The 17,747-nt window shown below is 38.5% G+C and overlaps 1 protein-coding gene across 2 annotated transcripts; it reads right to left on the bottom strand.

Annotated features, from left to right (window-relative positions):
* Window positions 1-10,454: 10,454 nt before the first annotated feature.
* On the bottom strand, window positions 10,455-15,489 carry LOC121635880 (protein unc-119 homolog B-like). 2 transcript variants are annotated; one of them, XM_041979270.1, is made up of 5 exons: window positions 14,977-15,489; window positions 14,043-14,156; window positions 13,753-13,852; window positions 13,367-13,539; window positions 10,455-10,941 (listed from the first exon to the last, which is right to left on the bottom strand). In XM_041979270.1, exons 1-5 carry the CDS (start codon window positions 15,206-15,208, stop codon window positions 10,829-10,831), a joined length of 732 nt encoding a protein of 243 aa, XP_041835204.1. In that variant the 5' UTR covers window positions 15,209-15,489; the 3' UTR covers window positions 10,455-10,828. The 2 variants fall into 2 exon arrangements, with proteins under 2 accessions (XP_041835204.1, XP_041835195.1); XM_041979261.1 differs by lacking the exon at window positions 10,455-10,941 and having other exon boundaries at window positions 12,294-13,539.
* Between the last annotated feature and the right edge of the window lie 2,258 nt (window positions 15,490-17,747).

Here is a 17,747-nt window from a genome sequence, read left to right as displayed (position 1 = left end):
TCGGGTGTTTTTTCCGCCTCTATTCAGAAACCTGTTGTGGCATCATAGCCGCATTTAGAGAAGCTGGGACAAGCGAGAAGTTAGTTGGTGGACATACATGAAATCACATAGGACCATATATTCCAGCCTTTCCCAAACTGAGGTCCTAGGATCAGTGCAAACAAAATAAAATTTATAAAATAAAATAAAATTGGGATTTTTATTAGGGCTGTTAAAATTATTCCTTTAATGCAAAGAGATTAACCCTCTAAGCGCCAAAGTCTGCACCAGGCCATGTCTTCAGATGTTAAACCGGATACCAATTCCCACCACTGGATGGCAGACATGTGAGCCCGTCAACGATCGACCGCTGTTCATCAGCCATCACAGTGAAAGTATGGACTACAGCTGCCAACCATATGCCACAACATGAAATTAGACGAGTACTTTTACTACCATCATCAACTCTTGGTTCATAGTCAACTTTTTTTTTCTCATTTACAGTATATCTTAAAAACTTAAAAATCTCCGGCGTCTAAAGGGTTAATCTGTGACACGATAAGGTTCATATTTTAAAAATGACAGCATATAAAACAAAAAGTTTTACTCACGCCATATAAAAAATCTGAATTTAGAATTATTGGGCTAATTTTGGGCATATGGGTGCTTTGTTACAACGGTGTCCAGAAACAAAGTTATTATGGTGCGATTTTAAAATTCCAAAATTTGGCTCTATTTCAGCGAGAGAAGCTGATTTTCACCATATGGGGGTTTTGTCACAGCTGTAATCCACCACAAACCAGTTAATCCTCCTTATTTATGAAGATTCTGTCAGGTTTCAGGATCTTACATTTAGAGGAAGGCAGCAGGATGACCCATGTGAAACATCACACAATTACCTCACGAACACCAACACATCTTATCTTGGGGGTTATGGCTAAAAAAGTTTAGGAACCACTGTACCATTTTTGTAAAAGCATGTTTCTAAAAATAGACCACTTCCCTCTCCCTTATACTTAGTTACATTTATGAGTACTTTGTGATTTGGGACTACAGGGGGAAATAATGAAGAGTGATGTCTTCCAGTAGTGTCAGGTTAGGCCTCAGGTGTGTAAATAGATTACTGAATGGGCACACACTAAAGGCACAGTGCCCCCAAAAGTCAAAGGAACACTCCAATTATATACTGTGAAAAATAGAGTAGTCTATACTCATTTAAAAAAAAAAATCTAGTTTTACTTATTCATGTATAATCTTAAAAAAGACATTTCTCTATAAGATCTTAAACTAACGTAAAACTTTGAATTCAAGATTCTATATTGTCATTCTTCATGTTTAATACGAGGGGACCAAAATTATGATTCAAAGGATGGATGTTGTGGCATAATAGTTGTTGCTGGTCTACATCCTGTTATAGAAATTTTATACATCTTAATTTGTTATAATTGTATCATCTCTGCTTTTATGTATTTATAGTTTTATGGTTTTATGATGTTTGTGTTTAAATGTTATTTACTAGTAAAAAAAAAAATGTGTTAAAAACATTCTAGACACTTGCCAATCTCCCAAAAGCTGCTTACCAGAGGTTGTATTTACCTCATTTTAAGACCTAAAAAGACCAGATGTGGTTCCTTAGTTTGTTTTTAATTATTCTAATTATATCTAATGTTTGTTCTTAGTTTGTTTTTAATTCTTAGTTATTATTTTTAGTTATTGTTAGTGAATTATTAGTTTTTACTGCTGCAATGCTGCATTTTCTAGACATTTACTGGGTAGCATAAACGTATCTGACTCTATGCAACGGTTCAGTAGCTTGACCAATTTTTGAGAAAACGTCCAACTTAGTCCATTTTTTAACAAAGCAGGCAATCTTCCAGAGAATTTACCATAGCTGCAGTTTTGTACCCGTTTCTGGTTGTCAGTGTATTGCTTTCGACATGTTGGACAATATTGTAAGTATTTCTATTTATATGATTAATATCAACATGAAGAGACTCGTCATCATCACAAATAAGTAAAAAGACTTGTTTGCATTTTTGATTTGCTACAAACAAGACAGTGATTTCAGCACCGGTTGGATGGACATTCTCTGCTGTTCATGTGGGAAATGGCTTAAGATGTAAAACAACCTTTGAGGCATTAAATATTATCACAAAAGAGATAAACAGAAGGATCATACAGCTTCCATATAGTCATAACACAAACTTTAAACAAACTTTTCTAAATTTTTCCCAAAATAGCAAGTTACAAGGGCTTTAGAGTTGTTCAGTTACATTACTTGAATATTCAGTAGTTGAGCCAAACTAGTGTTATGTGCAAACTCTGTCTGGAACATTCATTGTGGACTTCTTGGAGACAGTTTCAACCCTGATTCTCCTGAAATCTCTGGAAGATCAAAAATGAGATAATGTGTAAACATAAAAGCATATCTTCCAAAACATTTACTGACTGTGAGTGAGTGTGTGCACTTGGAGGAAGATTTGATGAATAAAGTTGTTTTGTATCTTCATGGAGGATCCTTTCGCTATGCTTTCAACCCATAGACGGGCCTTTTTTTCTCTATTTTTTTTTTTCAATGTGCATAAACTTTCATTCAAAAACCAAAAACTAATCATTGAAGCTTTCAGAATTTTCTGGATTTTTGCTATTTTTATTTATTATTTCCAATGCAAGACTTTCTTATACACACACACACACACACACATATATATATATATACACACACACACACACACACACAAATAGAATAAAGAAGTTTTTTTTTTTTTTTTTTTAAAAAAAAAGCTTTTTATTTGACACCTAATGGTTGATCATGTATATTTTCTTTTCTTTTTTTTTATTTATGTATTATTGCTAAGGTCTCATCACTGCCCAGGGGTCTGTTGTTTCTAAAATAGCAAATCTGTAAACATAATACCAACAACCATCTTTCTACAACGTGACTGAGAATTTTTAGTTTGCATAATTCAGTCACGTCCGGTTTGCTGTCCATGTGTAAATGTTATTTGATCCCATGTGATGTGTGTCATGTGATCCCATTTGAATAAATGTGACCTGATCATTTATGGTGCACACAACCTCATGTAATGTAATTTGTTGTGATAAAAGTCACTGTGTTTTATCACAGTCATATACAATGTAAACTGATATTATTTTATATGATGTAATATTTTCATCTTACATGATGTAATATAATGTGATGTAATCTTACATTCAGTTATTCAGTGGTGTCATAACATTTTTTTTTATAATAACTAATATTTGAAAACAGCATGTATCCAGCTCTTTTGGGTTTTTCTTGTTCCACCAGTCATCCTTTCCTGTGTCCTCAACTCGAGTGCAGCCCTCGGATCACCTGTTCCTTTGTGATTCATCACATCCAAAACAGCTGTGCTCAACATCACACATCTGTCATCCAGTCACCCAATCATGGTCCAGTCCCCATCTAAACCTGATCTCACCTAATTTCTTTCTCCCTCACTATGTGACAGGCTGTCCTAACCAGCTAAGTGCCAGATTAGCAGCATTACCTCTAAGTCAGCCATACTCTTGGCAGGGCCAAGCCTGGTCAGCTGAGCAGTTTCATCCTCTACCTCAGCTGCTGTGACAAATGTAAACCAAGAGCTTGCACTTGGTTCATCATATTCTGACCTTGACAAAGAAAACATTAAATCTTGCACAATAATGCTGTCTAGTGCTGGAAAGGACTACTTTAGGCCAGAAAATTACTTTATTTATGCCCTTTGAGTATTTATAGTAGCACATAATTGAAATTGAACAACTTTTTTTTGTCCACAAAAGAGATGTGGACAAAAAAAAAGTGCTCAAAAATCTTTCTTTCTCCACCTGACTGAAAGTTTTTAGTCGTGATGAGTGAACATTCCCAGCACGACATGATGATCTGTGCTTGTACCGGTTCTGTGAAGGGCCGCGGGGTGTTTGTGTGTGTCAGGGAGGAGAGGCAGGTCAGGGGGAGGGTGCAACTGTGGCCTGGCGGACCATAGCGAGAGAACAGTATGTAGGACAGGGCCTCGCACTAGCTAACCTATCCTGGCTGGAGCCATGGCTGGGCGTGCTGAATTTCTGCATGCATGATCAATGGCACTGAATAAAAAAGAGAGGAGAAAGACAGTGGTATGGGGGAGGGGAAGAAACAAGTTTGGGCGCTTTGAAAAGCCAAAGATTTAAGCAAAATTATTGGGCTTCTGATATCAAAAAGTAAGTACGGTTTTATGCGTGATTATTAGTTTAAGGAAACAGCAAATTAGAACAATAAGAAACAGATTTTTCCATCTTGAGAAACTTTGACTTGTTTTATGAGCTTAAGCAACAGTTTTGGCTGATTTAAAAATCTGGCAAAGTATACGTGGAGGTAAAATTTACACAACTGTGGATTGTGTGTGTGTGTGTGTGGGCATGTGTGAGAGAGGTTTTCAGTGCACTCACTGCCCTCCTCTGCTCTATCCAATCTCCATTTCTGTCTTGTTGTCAGTATGCCACCTCAAAACCCTGCAGTTGTTTGTCTAATCCAGGTCTTCACTGCTTTTGTTTCCTTGACTGCAGCTGACCCAGAGTGCGAAGCTTTTGTCTGTGAGCGCCCTCTGACCTATCAGGGCCTGGGACTTGCTCTCCACCACCCTCGAGGCTTTTTGAAATAGCACTGAGAGGGGGGTCTCCTTAGAAAAAGAGTTAGAAAGCCATGGTCTGATGGTCTAAAAAAAGCGACAAGCTGTGTGTCTCAGCTCAAGCACGTTTTTTAGAGTCAGAAACCATCATTTGAATGTGATGCAAAATGTACACAAGTAACAAGTAGTTCCTGAAAGACCTCACTAAATTGAAAGCAGTTGGCGGATAATGAAAAAGGATAAAAATGGAATGTTTGAACAAGCAAAAGCTCCCTTAAAGCGGAAGCCAGGAGGCCATTTTAAAGCATACCATTTGCTGTGGGTGTATTTTTCACCTGGCAGGTGGTGAGCTGAAGAAATCATTACATGAGAGAGGAGATGGGAGGAAGTGAGCACACCTGTGAATGTGCCAGGAGCTCCGCCTCCATTCTCCAATCACAATCCCTGCATCCCTGAGGGGGAAGGTGTGGCAAAAGCAGAGAGACAAAGGGAGGAGAGAAAGGCAAAGGAAGGAAGAGATTGAAGGGGAGATTTACATGCAACAGTTGACTGAAGGTTGAGTTAACCTTTTATTAATCATACGCACACAAAACAAAGTGGACTGATGATGCTAGGAGGCTCTGAGAGGCTTCCAAAAAGTGGCTGTGGGCTTCCTGTGAGTGCAAACACACCACAGCCTATCTACCTTAATGACACAGGACTATTTCTGTCTGACAGCCGCATGGGGGTAAGCAGCAGCGGAAATCTGTGCTGTAATACCACACAGACAGACGGCTGGGCGGACGAGCATAGGAACAGCACACACACACACACACACACACACACACACACACATGCTACACATTGGCTTCTGGGTACAAATCAGCAGAGACCTAACACTTAAAGACAGATTGTCAATACTGCACTTGCCACCATGGAAATTGGTATGGGAATCACAGTTTGTTAAAGGACTGCCTATCCATCACTGCTGCTCTGAGTGCATCATTAACTTGGAGATAACTAATTATCTCCTATCTCTTGTCACATCTACAAAGCTTTGCTGGGTGTGACATTGAATTACAGCAAGTACCCAGTCCAAAAATTACTCAAATAAAACCTCCATATGCCTCTTCCCCACCCCTGCTCAACATCGTTTCAAAATGTAGTTGTGATCTTGAATGAACTTTAACTGATGCTCGCTCATATTTAGGGCGGATGCATCATCCCTCATGTCTACCTTGACCTCTTTCAGGAGTGAGATGAAGTCACAGAGCTGTTGCAGGGAATGGCATAATGACACATCCAGATGGAGTCACGGCCATCTCTGAGACCATCATCGTGCTGACCTAAAAGAGAAGTCTGTGTGGTGACTCATCGTTTCTTTGCGGGTGATGTAGGTTTAACACTTGATGGATCTCACAGCGGGGAGCAGGGTGAGAGAAAAGCAACAGGAAAGGAAGAGAGAGAGAAAAATGAAGATGGCATGTGGACAGAGAGAGTGGGGAGCAAGGATGAATGGTGTTTTTTTTGTTTTATCAGGGAAAGTGTGTGTCTGTGTGTATGTTTACTTGAGGAGGGGTAAGAAAGCCATACAACCTCTCTTCGAAGTACCTCACTGACAAATACGTAGAAGAGGAGTCGCAGTGTGTCCCTGTATCTCTTTTAATCCTTTTTCCACTCCCCCCTCCATTTCTTTTCATGGGACCTATCAACGCCATTCCTAGCTTCTATTTATAGGAGACTACTGTCCCCCCCCACACCGTTCCCCTGCTTGTGTGTAGATATGCATGTGTGTGAAAGAGAGAGTGTGTGTGTGTGTGTTTTGGGGGAACCTCAATAAAGCAGTGCCTCTCACTCCTAATCTCCATGTGGCGTGATTCACTAAGCAGAATATATGGGGAAGTCAGGTACTAAGATATGTGTGTGTGTGTGTTTGTGTGTGTTTTTGTACAAGGGGTGGAGTGAATGAGCTTGATTTATCCCACCTGTCCTGTTGTTTCCGGTGCGTGTGTGTCAATCCACAACTGCCAGCTGAAATGAATCCTACGAAGGCCTGGGAATGCACAAATCATCCCTGGAAAGTGTGTGTATTTATTGCCTTGAATGCTTTTGTACTCACGCTTATCCGAATTATGAGGAGTCAATCTGGATATATTGAGATTCCTGTTATACCCAGACACAGTTCAGTACAGTACAGCTGTTTTATGTGTGTGCTGCAGTGTGCAGGCCCGACAGCCTGATGGAAGGCTGTGGTTATTGATTTATGAGCTCACAGTTAAATTGCGCCCTGCTTTGTGGTCTAATGAGCAACTGACACATGAGGTATTCACACCATCATTTGTTACTCATTCTAAAGAAATAAAAAAGTGAGAGTTAAGTAAAATCAAAAATGCTTTTTGTATCTGCAGGTTGCTTCAAGTTTTCCATAATAAATATTGGGTTTAACTTATATGCACATTTATATACAGCCTGTGTATGTAGACTTAACTTTGGAAATTTATAATACACAGCTGAAATTTCACTTCTTTAATGTAAAATTATTTAAGATAATTACCAAAAGTTCTGTTGAATTTAATTCAGGAAGGTGATTAAGAATCTTTAGAAACGTCTGTGCCATGCTTTGAGTGTGTAGTAGTTTGTTATTTTGCAGGAATATTGCTCTTCCACTAAGATCCCACAAACTAGAGGTTGTCTTCTTAGTCAGTGTTGTGATCTGCTTTGAAAATAGTCACAAAAAATTAATCTATAAATGTAATCATCCCTCAACCTTCACTCATTAGGACTATGCATTGACTGTTGCAGACCTCGGCAGGTTTAGTGTAAACATGCTGTTTTTGTTTGAACCTGCCATCTGAGCCATCAAGTTTATTTTGGTCTCATCTGACCAAAGATTGTGTTCCCAATATTCATCAAGCAACTGTTTATGTTCTCCATCAAAGTGTTATCACACAGTTCATGTCAAAGAGCAAATTTCTTTTATTTTATTTGTTGTTGCTGTATCTTTCTTGGATACTGTACAGAGGTTGGTGTTATGTAGATCCCTCACTGTGCCTGAGCTGTCATAGACATTCAGATTTCCTCTGAACAACCTTTGTACCAAGTCCACATCTTGACTGTCAGAGCTACGTTGTGAAAGTGGCATACTGTCCACAGTGCCATTTAAGGAGGTCTTATTACTGTTACTGAGGTTCATTCTGTACCTCCTGATTGCTGCTGCAGCTGTGCTTTCAGATTTTTACTTGGTCTCTAATCATTTTTATACCTTTTATAACTTTGTGAGGTCTCACAATTGCATTTATTTTATTTCTTTAAGCAATTATTTCTATGAGAAACCCCAATACAGATATACAGAGACAGAACATGGATCCAAGTAAGACCTTGCTAGTGTACACTGGTATGTTGATCATGATGGAAATCAGATGTACTCAATTTAGTTTATGTTCTGCTTTGTGTGTCCAAGTATGTTGCAGCGAATTTGACTTTGGGGCATGCATTTTCAAATGTTTTTGTATTTTATTGTTCATAAGATAAAAATAACTTACTAACTAAACTTAGAAGTCACAGTTATTATGAGGCAGTACAGTTTCTAATGATTGAATATTTAAGTGATATCACACAGGGATGCCCCAACTTCTGTTTTACCCTGTAAAATGTTTTTTTGGGTTGTTTTTTTTACCATTTTAATCATTTTATAATGTTAGAAATATGACTTTTTGATATAAATGATGGTAGTTTTGTGTGTATCAAATTGTGCTAAATCAGTTATTTGTTGACTTGTTTTTTCTTTTGTCTCGACAGTGTTTTACATTTATGTTGCAGTCACTGTTTAGTAGTCTTGGAGAAATCTCACCACTCTTCCACAGCTTTTGGCAGCCAGCATTAGCAACAAGATGGTAAGTAAAGTGGAGCATGTGGCAAATAAAGAGGCAAAAGATAATGCAAAAAAAGCAAAAATGTTTTAAATTTAGACAAGGTTTTATACAGATTATGACACTATTGTACCATGACAGTGTGTAAGTGTCCAAAAATCAGTAATATTGGCTGTAAAATTGAAAACTTTGACCACTTCCTGTTTGCATAGCCTCAAGGCCACAGCTGCAACAACAAAGATTCACAATAACATTTAAAGATGATGGGACATCTCAGCAGGTGATCAGCAGTTGCCTTTTATCTCAAAGCACCAATGTAATATTACAAGGAGGATTAAAACTGAAGTTAAGGAACAGAGAAAGGTGAAAAGTGGTACAGTATCAGTGGGAACTAGTACAGGAATTAAATAAAAATGATTTAGCTGAAAAGAGGAGAAAAGGCATCCCACAAAAAACAGCACAAAGAATCAAATGAGGAGGGAAAAGCACATAAAGACAGAGGGTGTGTGTATTCTCGGTGTGTGTTTCTGTGTGTGTACAGTTGTGCAGTGACGGAGCAAAGGGAGGAGTGAGCAGAGGGGGTCCATTGTGGGTCTTTGTGTGGTTCAGATTGTCCTCTTCTCTGGGAAAGTGGAAACTCAACACTTCTCTCCAGAGGTCTGGTTACCAGGTGAGAGAAGAGGAAAGAAAAGAGAGGGAGAGAAAAAAACAGAGCGAGAGTGAGAGGGAGTGAGAGCTGCATAGGTGTGGAGAGAAGCAGAAACAGAAGAGGGGGGAAAAGACTTGGAGGTTTGAGATATCGACCTGTGAAGGATGACACGATACGAGAAGGAATAAACAAGAGAGCTTTGATTTAAATCCAACACAACTTCAGAAATGGAAAATCAAAAGCATAAGAATACATTTAAAATACATTTAATGTTCATTACATGAGGCACAATAATAATTAAGGATTAGACAATTTTACATGTTTTTCCTTGTGCAGTGAAAACAGCCATAGATGAATGCCAAGAGAGCAAGTCATAACCTCATCTGAGGTTTTAAGTAACTGTCAGAAATTAACATATATGTTTGACAACAACAGCAATAATAATAATAATAATAATAACCATTTATCTATTATTATGCATGAATGTGCCCTGACAAGCTGTGACTGTTGTAGTATAGCTCCCCCCAGTGGCCACTTACGGGATTTTCTGTTCTTGCCTGTTTTAACTTAACAGAAATGAGACAAACATAATTTGTATCTGAAAATGTATGTTTATTTTCTTAGTTTTTACAAACTATATATATATATATATATATATATATATATATATATATATTACAAACACTAGCTTTTATCCTGAACACCAGTACACAAAGTACAAAGAGAAGGTACAACCATTAAGCAAGAAAAACAAAAAAAAGTAAAACATTTGCTCAATTTCAAGACAAATGCCAACTTCAGATGTTTTTGATTCGTGTCTGATAGTTAAAGAATGGAAAATACAAGTTGATAAATAACAACATTTCATTTTGATTTACAGTGAAGAGCTTCAATCGTCATTTTAAGATCATTTGTTAAAAATCCTTCCTTTTTTCCCACATCAACACATGCATTGTGACATCTGCAGCTTGGTTTCCCTGAATCTGCCTTCAACTGTTTGGTTAAACTGTAGTGACAGAAATGAGTTAACTATTTTCTGATCTATTTTCATGTTGCAACCAAAAAGACATGAATGTAAAAGTAAAAAATAAATAAACAAATAACCTTTGATCAGACTCTTGTGCTGTTGTATTGAGGGAGGTGGAGAGGAGACCACAGGAGAGGCCATGTGTGTCTGACAGGAGTGTTTATGTAGATGATTTCTCTCTTTCTTCCCCTGATGTTGTCTGGAGTGGATTATGGACACGGCAGCTCTGAGAGCAGCTGCTTCTGACAAACAAAAAACGGTAAAAACCGTGTGTGCCACTTAGGGACTGTGTGTGTGTGTGTTAAATGGATGCTAGGACACTTAAAAAGAGACTAAGCATCTATTTAATAGCCATTTGGCCTGTTAGAAACACATGTTACATGGCTACTAATTATCAGCCCTCTTTTCACATCAGAGATGTCAATAACTGAAAGTATATAAATTAACACATTGTGTCTCTTCATTAAAGCTGTTTTGTATTTTTGTAAGAAGAAACTAAAATCACTCTTCAGCAATATCAAATACACCCCCTAAAATAGATCTCAATGTCTGGAAATTCATCTTTACAAACACAAAAGACCGCACAACCACGTGCAGTCTTAGAGCTGCATGTTAGGTAATGTGCATGCAAGTGTGTCCGTGTATTTAAGTAAATGTGATTGGGCATGTTTGGGAGAGCATTTGCACAAGCGGGCAGACATCACTGTCCTCCATTGTAAGCATAGTCTGCCTTGTTGTGCATGACCAGTCTGTTCTCGACGAAATAGAAACTGTCTGACCGGGTTTCGTACGGACACTCCACCATCTGACGCACTGCAAAACAATATGTGCATGTTAATGTCCCAGTAAAGGATTTTTAAAAATGCATGCAATACAAACGGCATATAACTAAAAGTCACTTAAGGTACAGGTTCAGTAATGATAAATAACTTTAATGTACAAATATTTGGGTTGATGTTGCTCATTGGGAAGAGTTTGGAATTCTGTTGAAACCACAATGGTTTGATAGAAACTTGATAGAAACTCCCAGTAAGCCCTAAATGTTGTCATCAATAATACAATTTCCTTACAAACTAAACTGGATATCACACAAACATCTGAACTGAAGTCTGTAAATTCATCTTTGAGCTTTTGCTTGAAAATCAGTTTATTTTTAGTTTGGGTGTCTAAGAACTTTTAGTCTTCAAAAGGATGGTTAGAAGTTCAGTGTGTTAGAAACACAGAAACTTTCTGTTTAGTTGTGACTTGGACAAGCTACAGTACCAGTTAATATGAAAACAACTTTCTAAACTCAGATTTCACCGGTGGATGAAATGAAATCTAAACAACAGCTTCATTTCAACTGATTCATTTAAAATGTTAAAAATATGGAACAATACTGGTGGTATCCTGCCAGTAAGTGCATATCCAAGGGCTTTTTGTTTGCTGTTTCAGGAGTCTGTAGATAATCTAATTATCTTTTAGACGTCTTGCCATACAAAAAAGCCATTGGGCCAATTTAGTCATCATGTGTTTTATGCACGAGGACATATGTTAAGGATTTTTTTCTAAGTTAGCTCAAATACACCAAATTTTGAGCCTTTTTGGGTGGGGGTCCTATAATCTCCTTTTTGTGTTTGATGTTGAATAACTCTTTGAGGGAATTAGAAATAGATTTGATTTTAGGTAAATGAAAAAAGGCATTAAACTTGCACAGACTGTCAGGATTTGGGAAGTCACTTGGTTTGGCTACTTAAAAAACAGAAGCCTTAAGATATCTTTTTACATTTTCCTTCCATGTACTGTCCTGTTGTGCTAGAAAGGATTTCTTTATTCTTAATGTGGAGAGTTGGAATGACTGCAGCAACCAATAACTCTTTCAAAAGTGCATATAACAACTTGGCTCAATATCAAATCAGGCTTGAAGTCTAATTATTTTATTTCAGTACTTCAGGGAGTTGACAAACTTTAGGAATGGGGTTTAAAGAGCTATAGAGTGATAGGTGGAGCAGTGTTTCAATTCAGCCAGTCTGCCTCAGACACTTCGTGGTAAATCTCAATAGCAGGTTGCTAAAAACTTGTAAAATACCACTTAGTACACTAAGTAAAGACAGATTGTTTTAAAACAAATAAAATTTCCCTGAGGGCTCTCTGAAGGGATTAATAAAGTATTTCTATTCTAAAGTAAAACATATGGACTGAAGCTAGTCTATCTCAGTCATCTCAGAAACCAATAATCGTGACGCTGTATTTTTCTGCCCTTTCCGCCTGTATTTTGCTTGTTTCTTCTTTTTTCAGAGTTCAGGGTGTTTATGAGCTGCAGCCTTTAGGTAGCGTGGCTGTGAGGATAAAAAGACAATAAACTCAAGTTGTTGGCTGTAGTTCACGAGGAAGTCGGTGGATCGATTCCAGGCTTCCCATGATACATGCTAAAGTGTCCTTTGGCAAGACACTGAACCCCACGTTGCCTCCCGGTGTGTCTATGTGAATGTAATAAATTGAATGTGTGTGATAGGTTAAAAAGCACTTAGTATCATAACAATAGAAGTGCTGTATCAATGTCTGTGTGAATGTAATGTAAAAGCATCGTCACTAGAAAAGATCTATATAAGTACAGTCCATTTACAATTTGCCTCCTCTATATTCATTACTCATGCTGGCTGTGGATCTCTTCAATGCACAAATACAAACTTATTTAGCCGAAAGGCAACTTTGACATTTTCTGAGGTTTGGATGTGTCTTTTTGTGCGACAGAACACTGCTGTCAAGCAACCTGTAAACAAGCCTTTATTCTCTGATCTCCTCAGTGGCCATCTACAGTCTTTTGAAGGCCGCCGCTGTCCCTCCTCATTTCGTACTCTTTGAACCTGCTTTGCGACTGTTGCTCCTCTCTTTTCCAGCATTGATGTGATGAACTCATTTGTAAACCAGTAAATGACAATCAGCAGCAGCAGGACTTGACTCTCCTCTATGCTTACTGATGTTAAAGTGCTACTTGATGCTTACTTTTAATTATCTTATCGATGTTGTATAGTTGTCTGCATCTATACCATTTGACTGATTAAAATGAAGCAGCTTGTATAATTGTAGCTTAAAAAAAAACCTGCATCAGTGGACTACTATTAGCAAAGGGCGGGAACAGACAACAAAAGGTGTGAGCTACCTTCTCCTTGAATCATGTAGAACCAGTACATGCAGATACTGCCATAACATGGACAAGGAAGAGCCAGGCAGGTGTTGATTTTAAAACGTGACTCACCCAGGCCCTCTGATAACTGAGGGAACTCATAGATATGTTCACAGGTGTTACGGCTGTTTGGGATACAGAAACCAAAGTCGAAGTCAAAGCTCTTTAGCAGATGATCTCGAAAGTAGTGCCTCTCAATCATGCGGAAGTTGTTCAGAGGCCGATTACCAACAGTGAATTCCACTCTGATGAAATATAGAGAGGAAAAGTTAGGTCAAGATGTTACGAGTGTAATTCTTCACTGTAATTATGCTATTATTGTCAGCTCTCAGTGGAAAAACAACCAGTAAGGTGAGTAGCTGACAGGAGATAATGCTGCATTTGTTTTCATTGTTTGTGTGTGGAACAGGTCAGAGTGTTTTTCTTATGTGAGAGTGGTTGATGTGTGAGTCACTCACGTAGCTCCCACAGTCCTCAGTCGCAGGAAGGCCGGTGTGAACTGGTAGCGTACAAATCGGCCCGCACTGGCATCTCCCTCTCTGTTTTCCTCTTCATCATCTGGAAACAGCAAGATCAAATCAAGACATTTTATTCACAGTGAAGACTATTTTCACTGACGTTTCCTGACCCTGAAACCTGCTTCCAGTCATTTATTTTAAGGCGGCAACAAGCTGTTGTCTGCAGAGCTGCCGCATCTTTTTAAAGCGCAGGAATAAAACCGTACAAGGAGTGTGTGAATATGGTGTACCTGGGTGTGGTGGTTTAGCAATCTCAAATAAGACTGTGTCGGTCTCCAGGTCTCGGATCTTAAAGCGTACAAAGTCGATGTTAAAAATGTTGTCCTCAGGTTTACAGAGGTATCCTGTAACAGCAACAGACAGATGACAGAAGATGGAAAATAATTATTTTTACATTGCTGTAGTCATGTGTGGTCTATCAAAACCCAACTTTGCTGCCTTGAAATATTCAATAACATACAAAACCTGTGCCCAACTTTGCTAAAGCTCAAATGATAAATTTGCTTGTACACAGAAACACCCAACTTTGCATACACACATAGGTACAATACTAAAAGATGAGGCAACCTGCGGGGCTACTGTGTCATTATAAGCTCACACAGGAAATAGGATATTCCAACAAAAGACAACAAAATATGTTTCACAGCCTCTTTTTTATGCTTTTCTTTAATGCTATCAAGCTTTCAATTTAGTTTCTGTAGCTTAATTTCCTTCCATATTTCATATGTTTACCGAACAGCTGTAAATGTAGGCCATGACATAGATAAGACTCGTGCTGTTATTTTTCTATTTGCAGAAACCACAGAGAGATGGTCTTCCTGATCAGTCCTGGCTCTGATGCCACTGTAGTGCTTTGCAACTTTTAAAAGATTATCTAATAATAACTTTTTTTTCAGCACAACCAACATAACACAACAAAGCCTATATTGTCATACAACTAGTGTTTATTGATAATAAAAACTAACAAAAGCCAAATGTGTCAATGCATTTATAAAATTTATATCATGTTTGCATTAACTCCATTCTAAAATGACAGGCACGTGAGCCCGTTTGATTGTGATTTAGTGTATTTTCACATGCGAATTTGACGCATTCGTTTACATTTTTGCATTTTATTACAGCGAAAAGAAAAACCCTGTAAACCACCAACAAGGTGACTCAAACCTCTCGTAGCTACTCGCAGTCCCAGCACATCTTCTGGCGTGATGTGTCCACTCTGCGTCCGCAGGTCTTCCTCCGTCACGGGCCTGCTGTCCACCTGGCTCCGTCGGGACTTAAACCTCTTCAGGACCCCCCCGCCGGGCTTGCGGTCCCGTGAAGGAGCCGCAGCGCTGTGCCCGCCGCCAGAGACATTTTCAGCAACAGGAGCGTCGCTGCGGGCTTTGGCTCCGCTCATACCTGATTGTCCTGGGATTCTCTTCGTCTTAACGAGCGCCTGCTGTTTTCCCACCTTGATAAACGGTGGAAGAAGAAGAGGAAGATGGCGTCGCAGATGTCGAATGTCGAGAGAACTGTCGGCGAACGGTCAAGCTCTTGTTTTTGTAAGCGCATGCTGTACAGTTGCCATGGCAACTCGTTCAGCAAGCCTGAGGGCGCGAAGCGCTTTATTTAAACGTCCAGCAGGGGGCGATAATACAACCCTTCAGCTCATCTAAAACAAGGACTGGCTAATTCCAATAAATAAATACATAAATCTTGTTGGTTTTTTTTGTTTGTTTGTTTGTTTTTTTAAGCCAGTGTTCTTCCCAGAAGACTGAATACTGCCCAGAAGACTGAATACTGCCCAGAATATTACCCCACGCAAAAGTAGTAATACTAACATTTTACACAGGCTAAGTATAAAGTATAAAACTTCTGAATAAAGTAGTACGCAATTACGTAAAATTAAATTCTTGTAGTGTGCAAAAATAACACACTTTTTAAAACTTTTAACACACTGAAACGATAATTTGTTCTACCAAGGTGAAAGAGCACGTAAAATCATAATCTACAAAGAAACTAAAGTTAGCACAAAAAGTTAGATTTTTTTTATTATTATTATTTCTCCCCTTTAATAATACTAATTGGTGTTGTGATCGTTGGAAAACATGGTTAAACAGCTTTACAATGAGAGACAACTTGTAACAATGATGGTTCTAATGAGAAACACGTGTGAATAGTAGCCCCCTAAAATGTCCCAAAATCCCCTGAAACATTGTCCTGTTGGAATTCACTCATATTTTGAGTTGTTTGGTGGATTGGAAGATTGCACTCTACAGCACATATTGGATATTTTTACGCTTTACAGATGCACATTTTGGGGGGCACTACCCACACATTGAGGTGTATTGCTAATTCCACACATGTATGATCCTTACATGTTATACATCACTGTAACGGTGACTAATCGGGCTTTCCAACTTTATAATACAACAGTTGATATTATTAAGGGGAGAAATAATCACCGTTTTGTGTTAGCATAGCAGTAAATTAATTACAATGGAGTATAAACTTTATAAGCAGGCATAAACTAATATGAATTGGGAATAATTTAAATTAAGACTAATAATATCGATCATTATTTTAGTTATGTAGTTGTGTTAAGTATTCCGGAAAAGATTAGTATATTTGCTGTTATAAACAAATGCATTTTTGCTTGACTTTATTTAAAGCCATCAACCACACCTGGTGCCGATCCAACAATAACACACTTAACTCATAACAGTTTAAATTTAGGTAAGATCTAAGAAGTTTAGCTACTCAGATTTTGTGACAGTTCATGTGTGGTGTTTTCTGTTCTGATGCGCACAGAGCCAATGCAAAATTAATGTTGTAAAGGCCCAGGTGTTATGCAAATACATGTTTACTGTGTGAGAGCTGACAGGCAGTTCCTGCTGTTTAAAAGCCCCAGGTAGCATCAGCATCATCAATAAAGCTACAAGAGTCGCAGCGATCCTGTTCCTTTCCTCTCAGGGAGAGGAAAGTGGCTGTAGACAGAACCCGTTTATCCGGTCCATTACCTTCCAAAATGCAGTGAAGCTTGGGAAAATGACATAATACTTCCGGTTCAAATTTTCATGAGGAACTTTATTGTCACTGTTTTTATTCAGAATTAAGTAGGTTTTAATCCATTTGCTCATATTTAAAGGTACGCACCTTCTCATACTTATTGAAATACAGTTTTTGTCCTCGAACCCCAGAGGTATGATGACTTTTCTTGTTTGTTCACACTGAAAATTAACCAAACATAGAGTGTTCTAACAGAAATGGTAGGATATACAATCAATAATGATTGACCCAAAACGTCAAATTATATATATATATATATATATATATATATATATATATATATATATATATATATATATATATATATACCAGCTCGAGTCCTCTACCCGAGTCCTGGGAGCTTGCGGGACCTACGCAGTATCTCAGCTGTTCCTAAGACTTCACTCTTCTGGATAGAGGCGTCTAATCTTTCTCCAGGTATCTGTCGGAGCCACTTCTCCGGTGTGAGGGACACGGCCCCCAGTGCTCTGACCACTGGTACTACTGTTGCCTTCATCTTCCAGGCTTTCTCCAGCTCTTCCTTTGATCCTTGGTATTTCTCCAGTTCTTCATGCTCCTTTTTCGTAATATTTCCATCGTTGGGGATGGCTACATGAATTATTACGGCTTTCCCTTGCTGCTTATCCATGATCACAAGGTCTGGTTGGTTGGCCACCACCATTTTATCGGTCTGTATCTGGAAGTCTCAGAAGATCTTAACCTTCTCAATTTCAACCAGCTGGGGAGGTGTTTCCCCATTGTGACATAAAACATTCATATAAGTTCATCATAACAACACAGGAGGTGAGACAGAGCAAAGCGTGCAGTCACTGCGCTTTGCTTTGAAATATGTACTCACCACTTCCTGTCTCGCGGTGTTTCTCTGAGAGACTTGACGCCGGAGCGTT

This window comes from Melanotaenia boesemani, chromosome 3, assembly GCF_017639745.1.
Source record: "Melanotaenia boesemani isolate fMelBoe1 chromosome 3, fMelBoe1.pri, whole genome shotgun sequence".
Taxonomy (NCBI): Eukaryota; Metazoa; Chordata; class Actinopteri; order Atheriniformes; family Melanotaeniidae; genus Melanotaenia; species Melanotaenia boesemani.
This window is presented reverse-complemented; position numbering and strand designations above follow the sequence as displayed.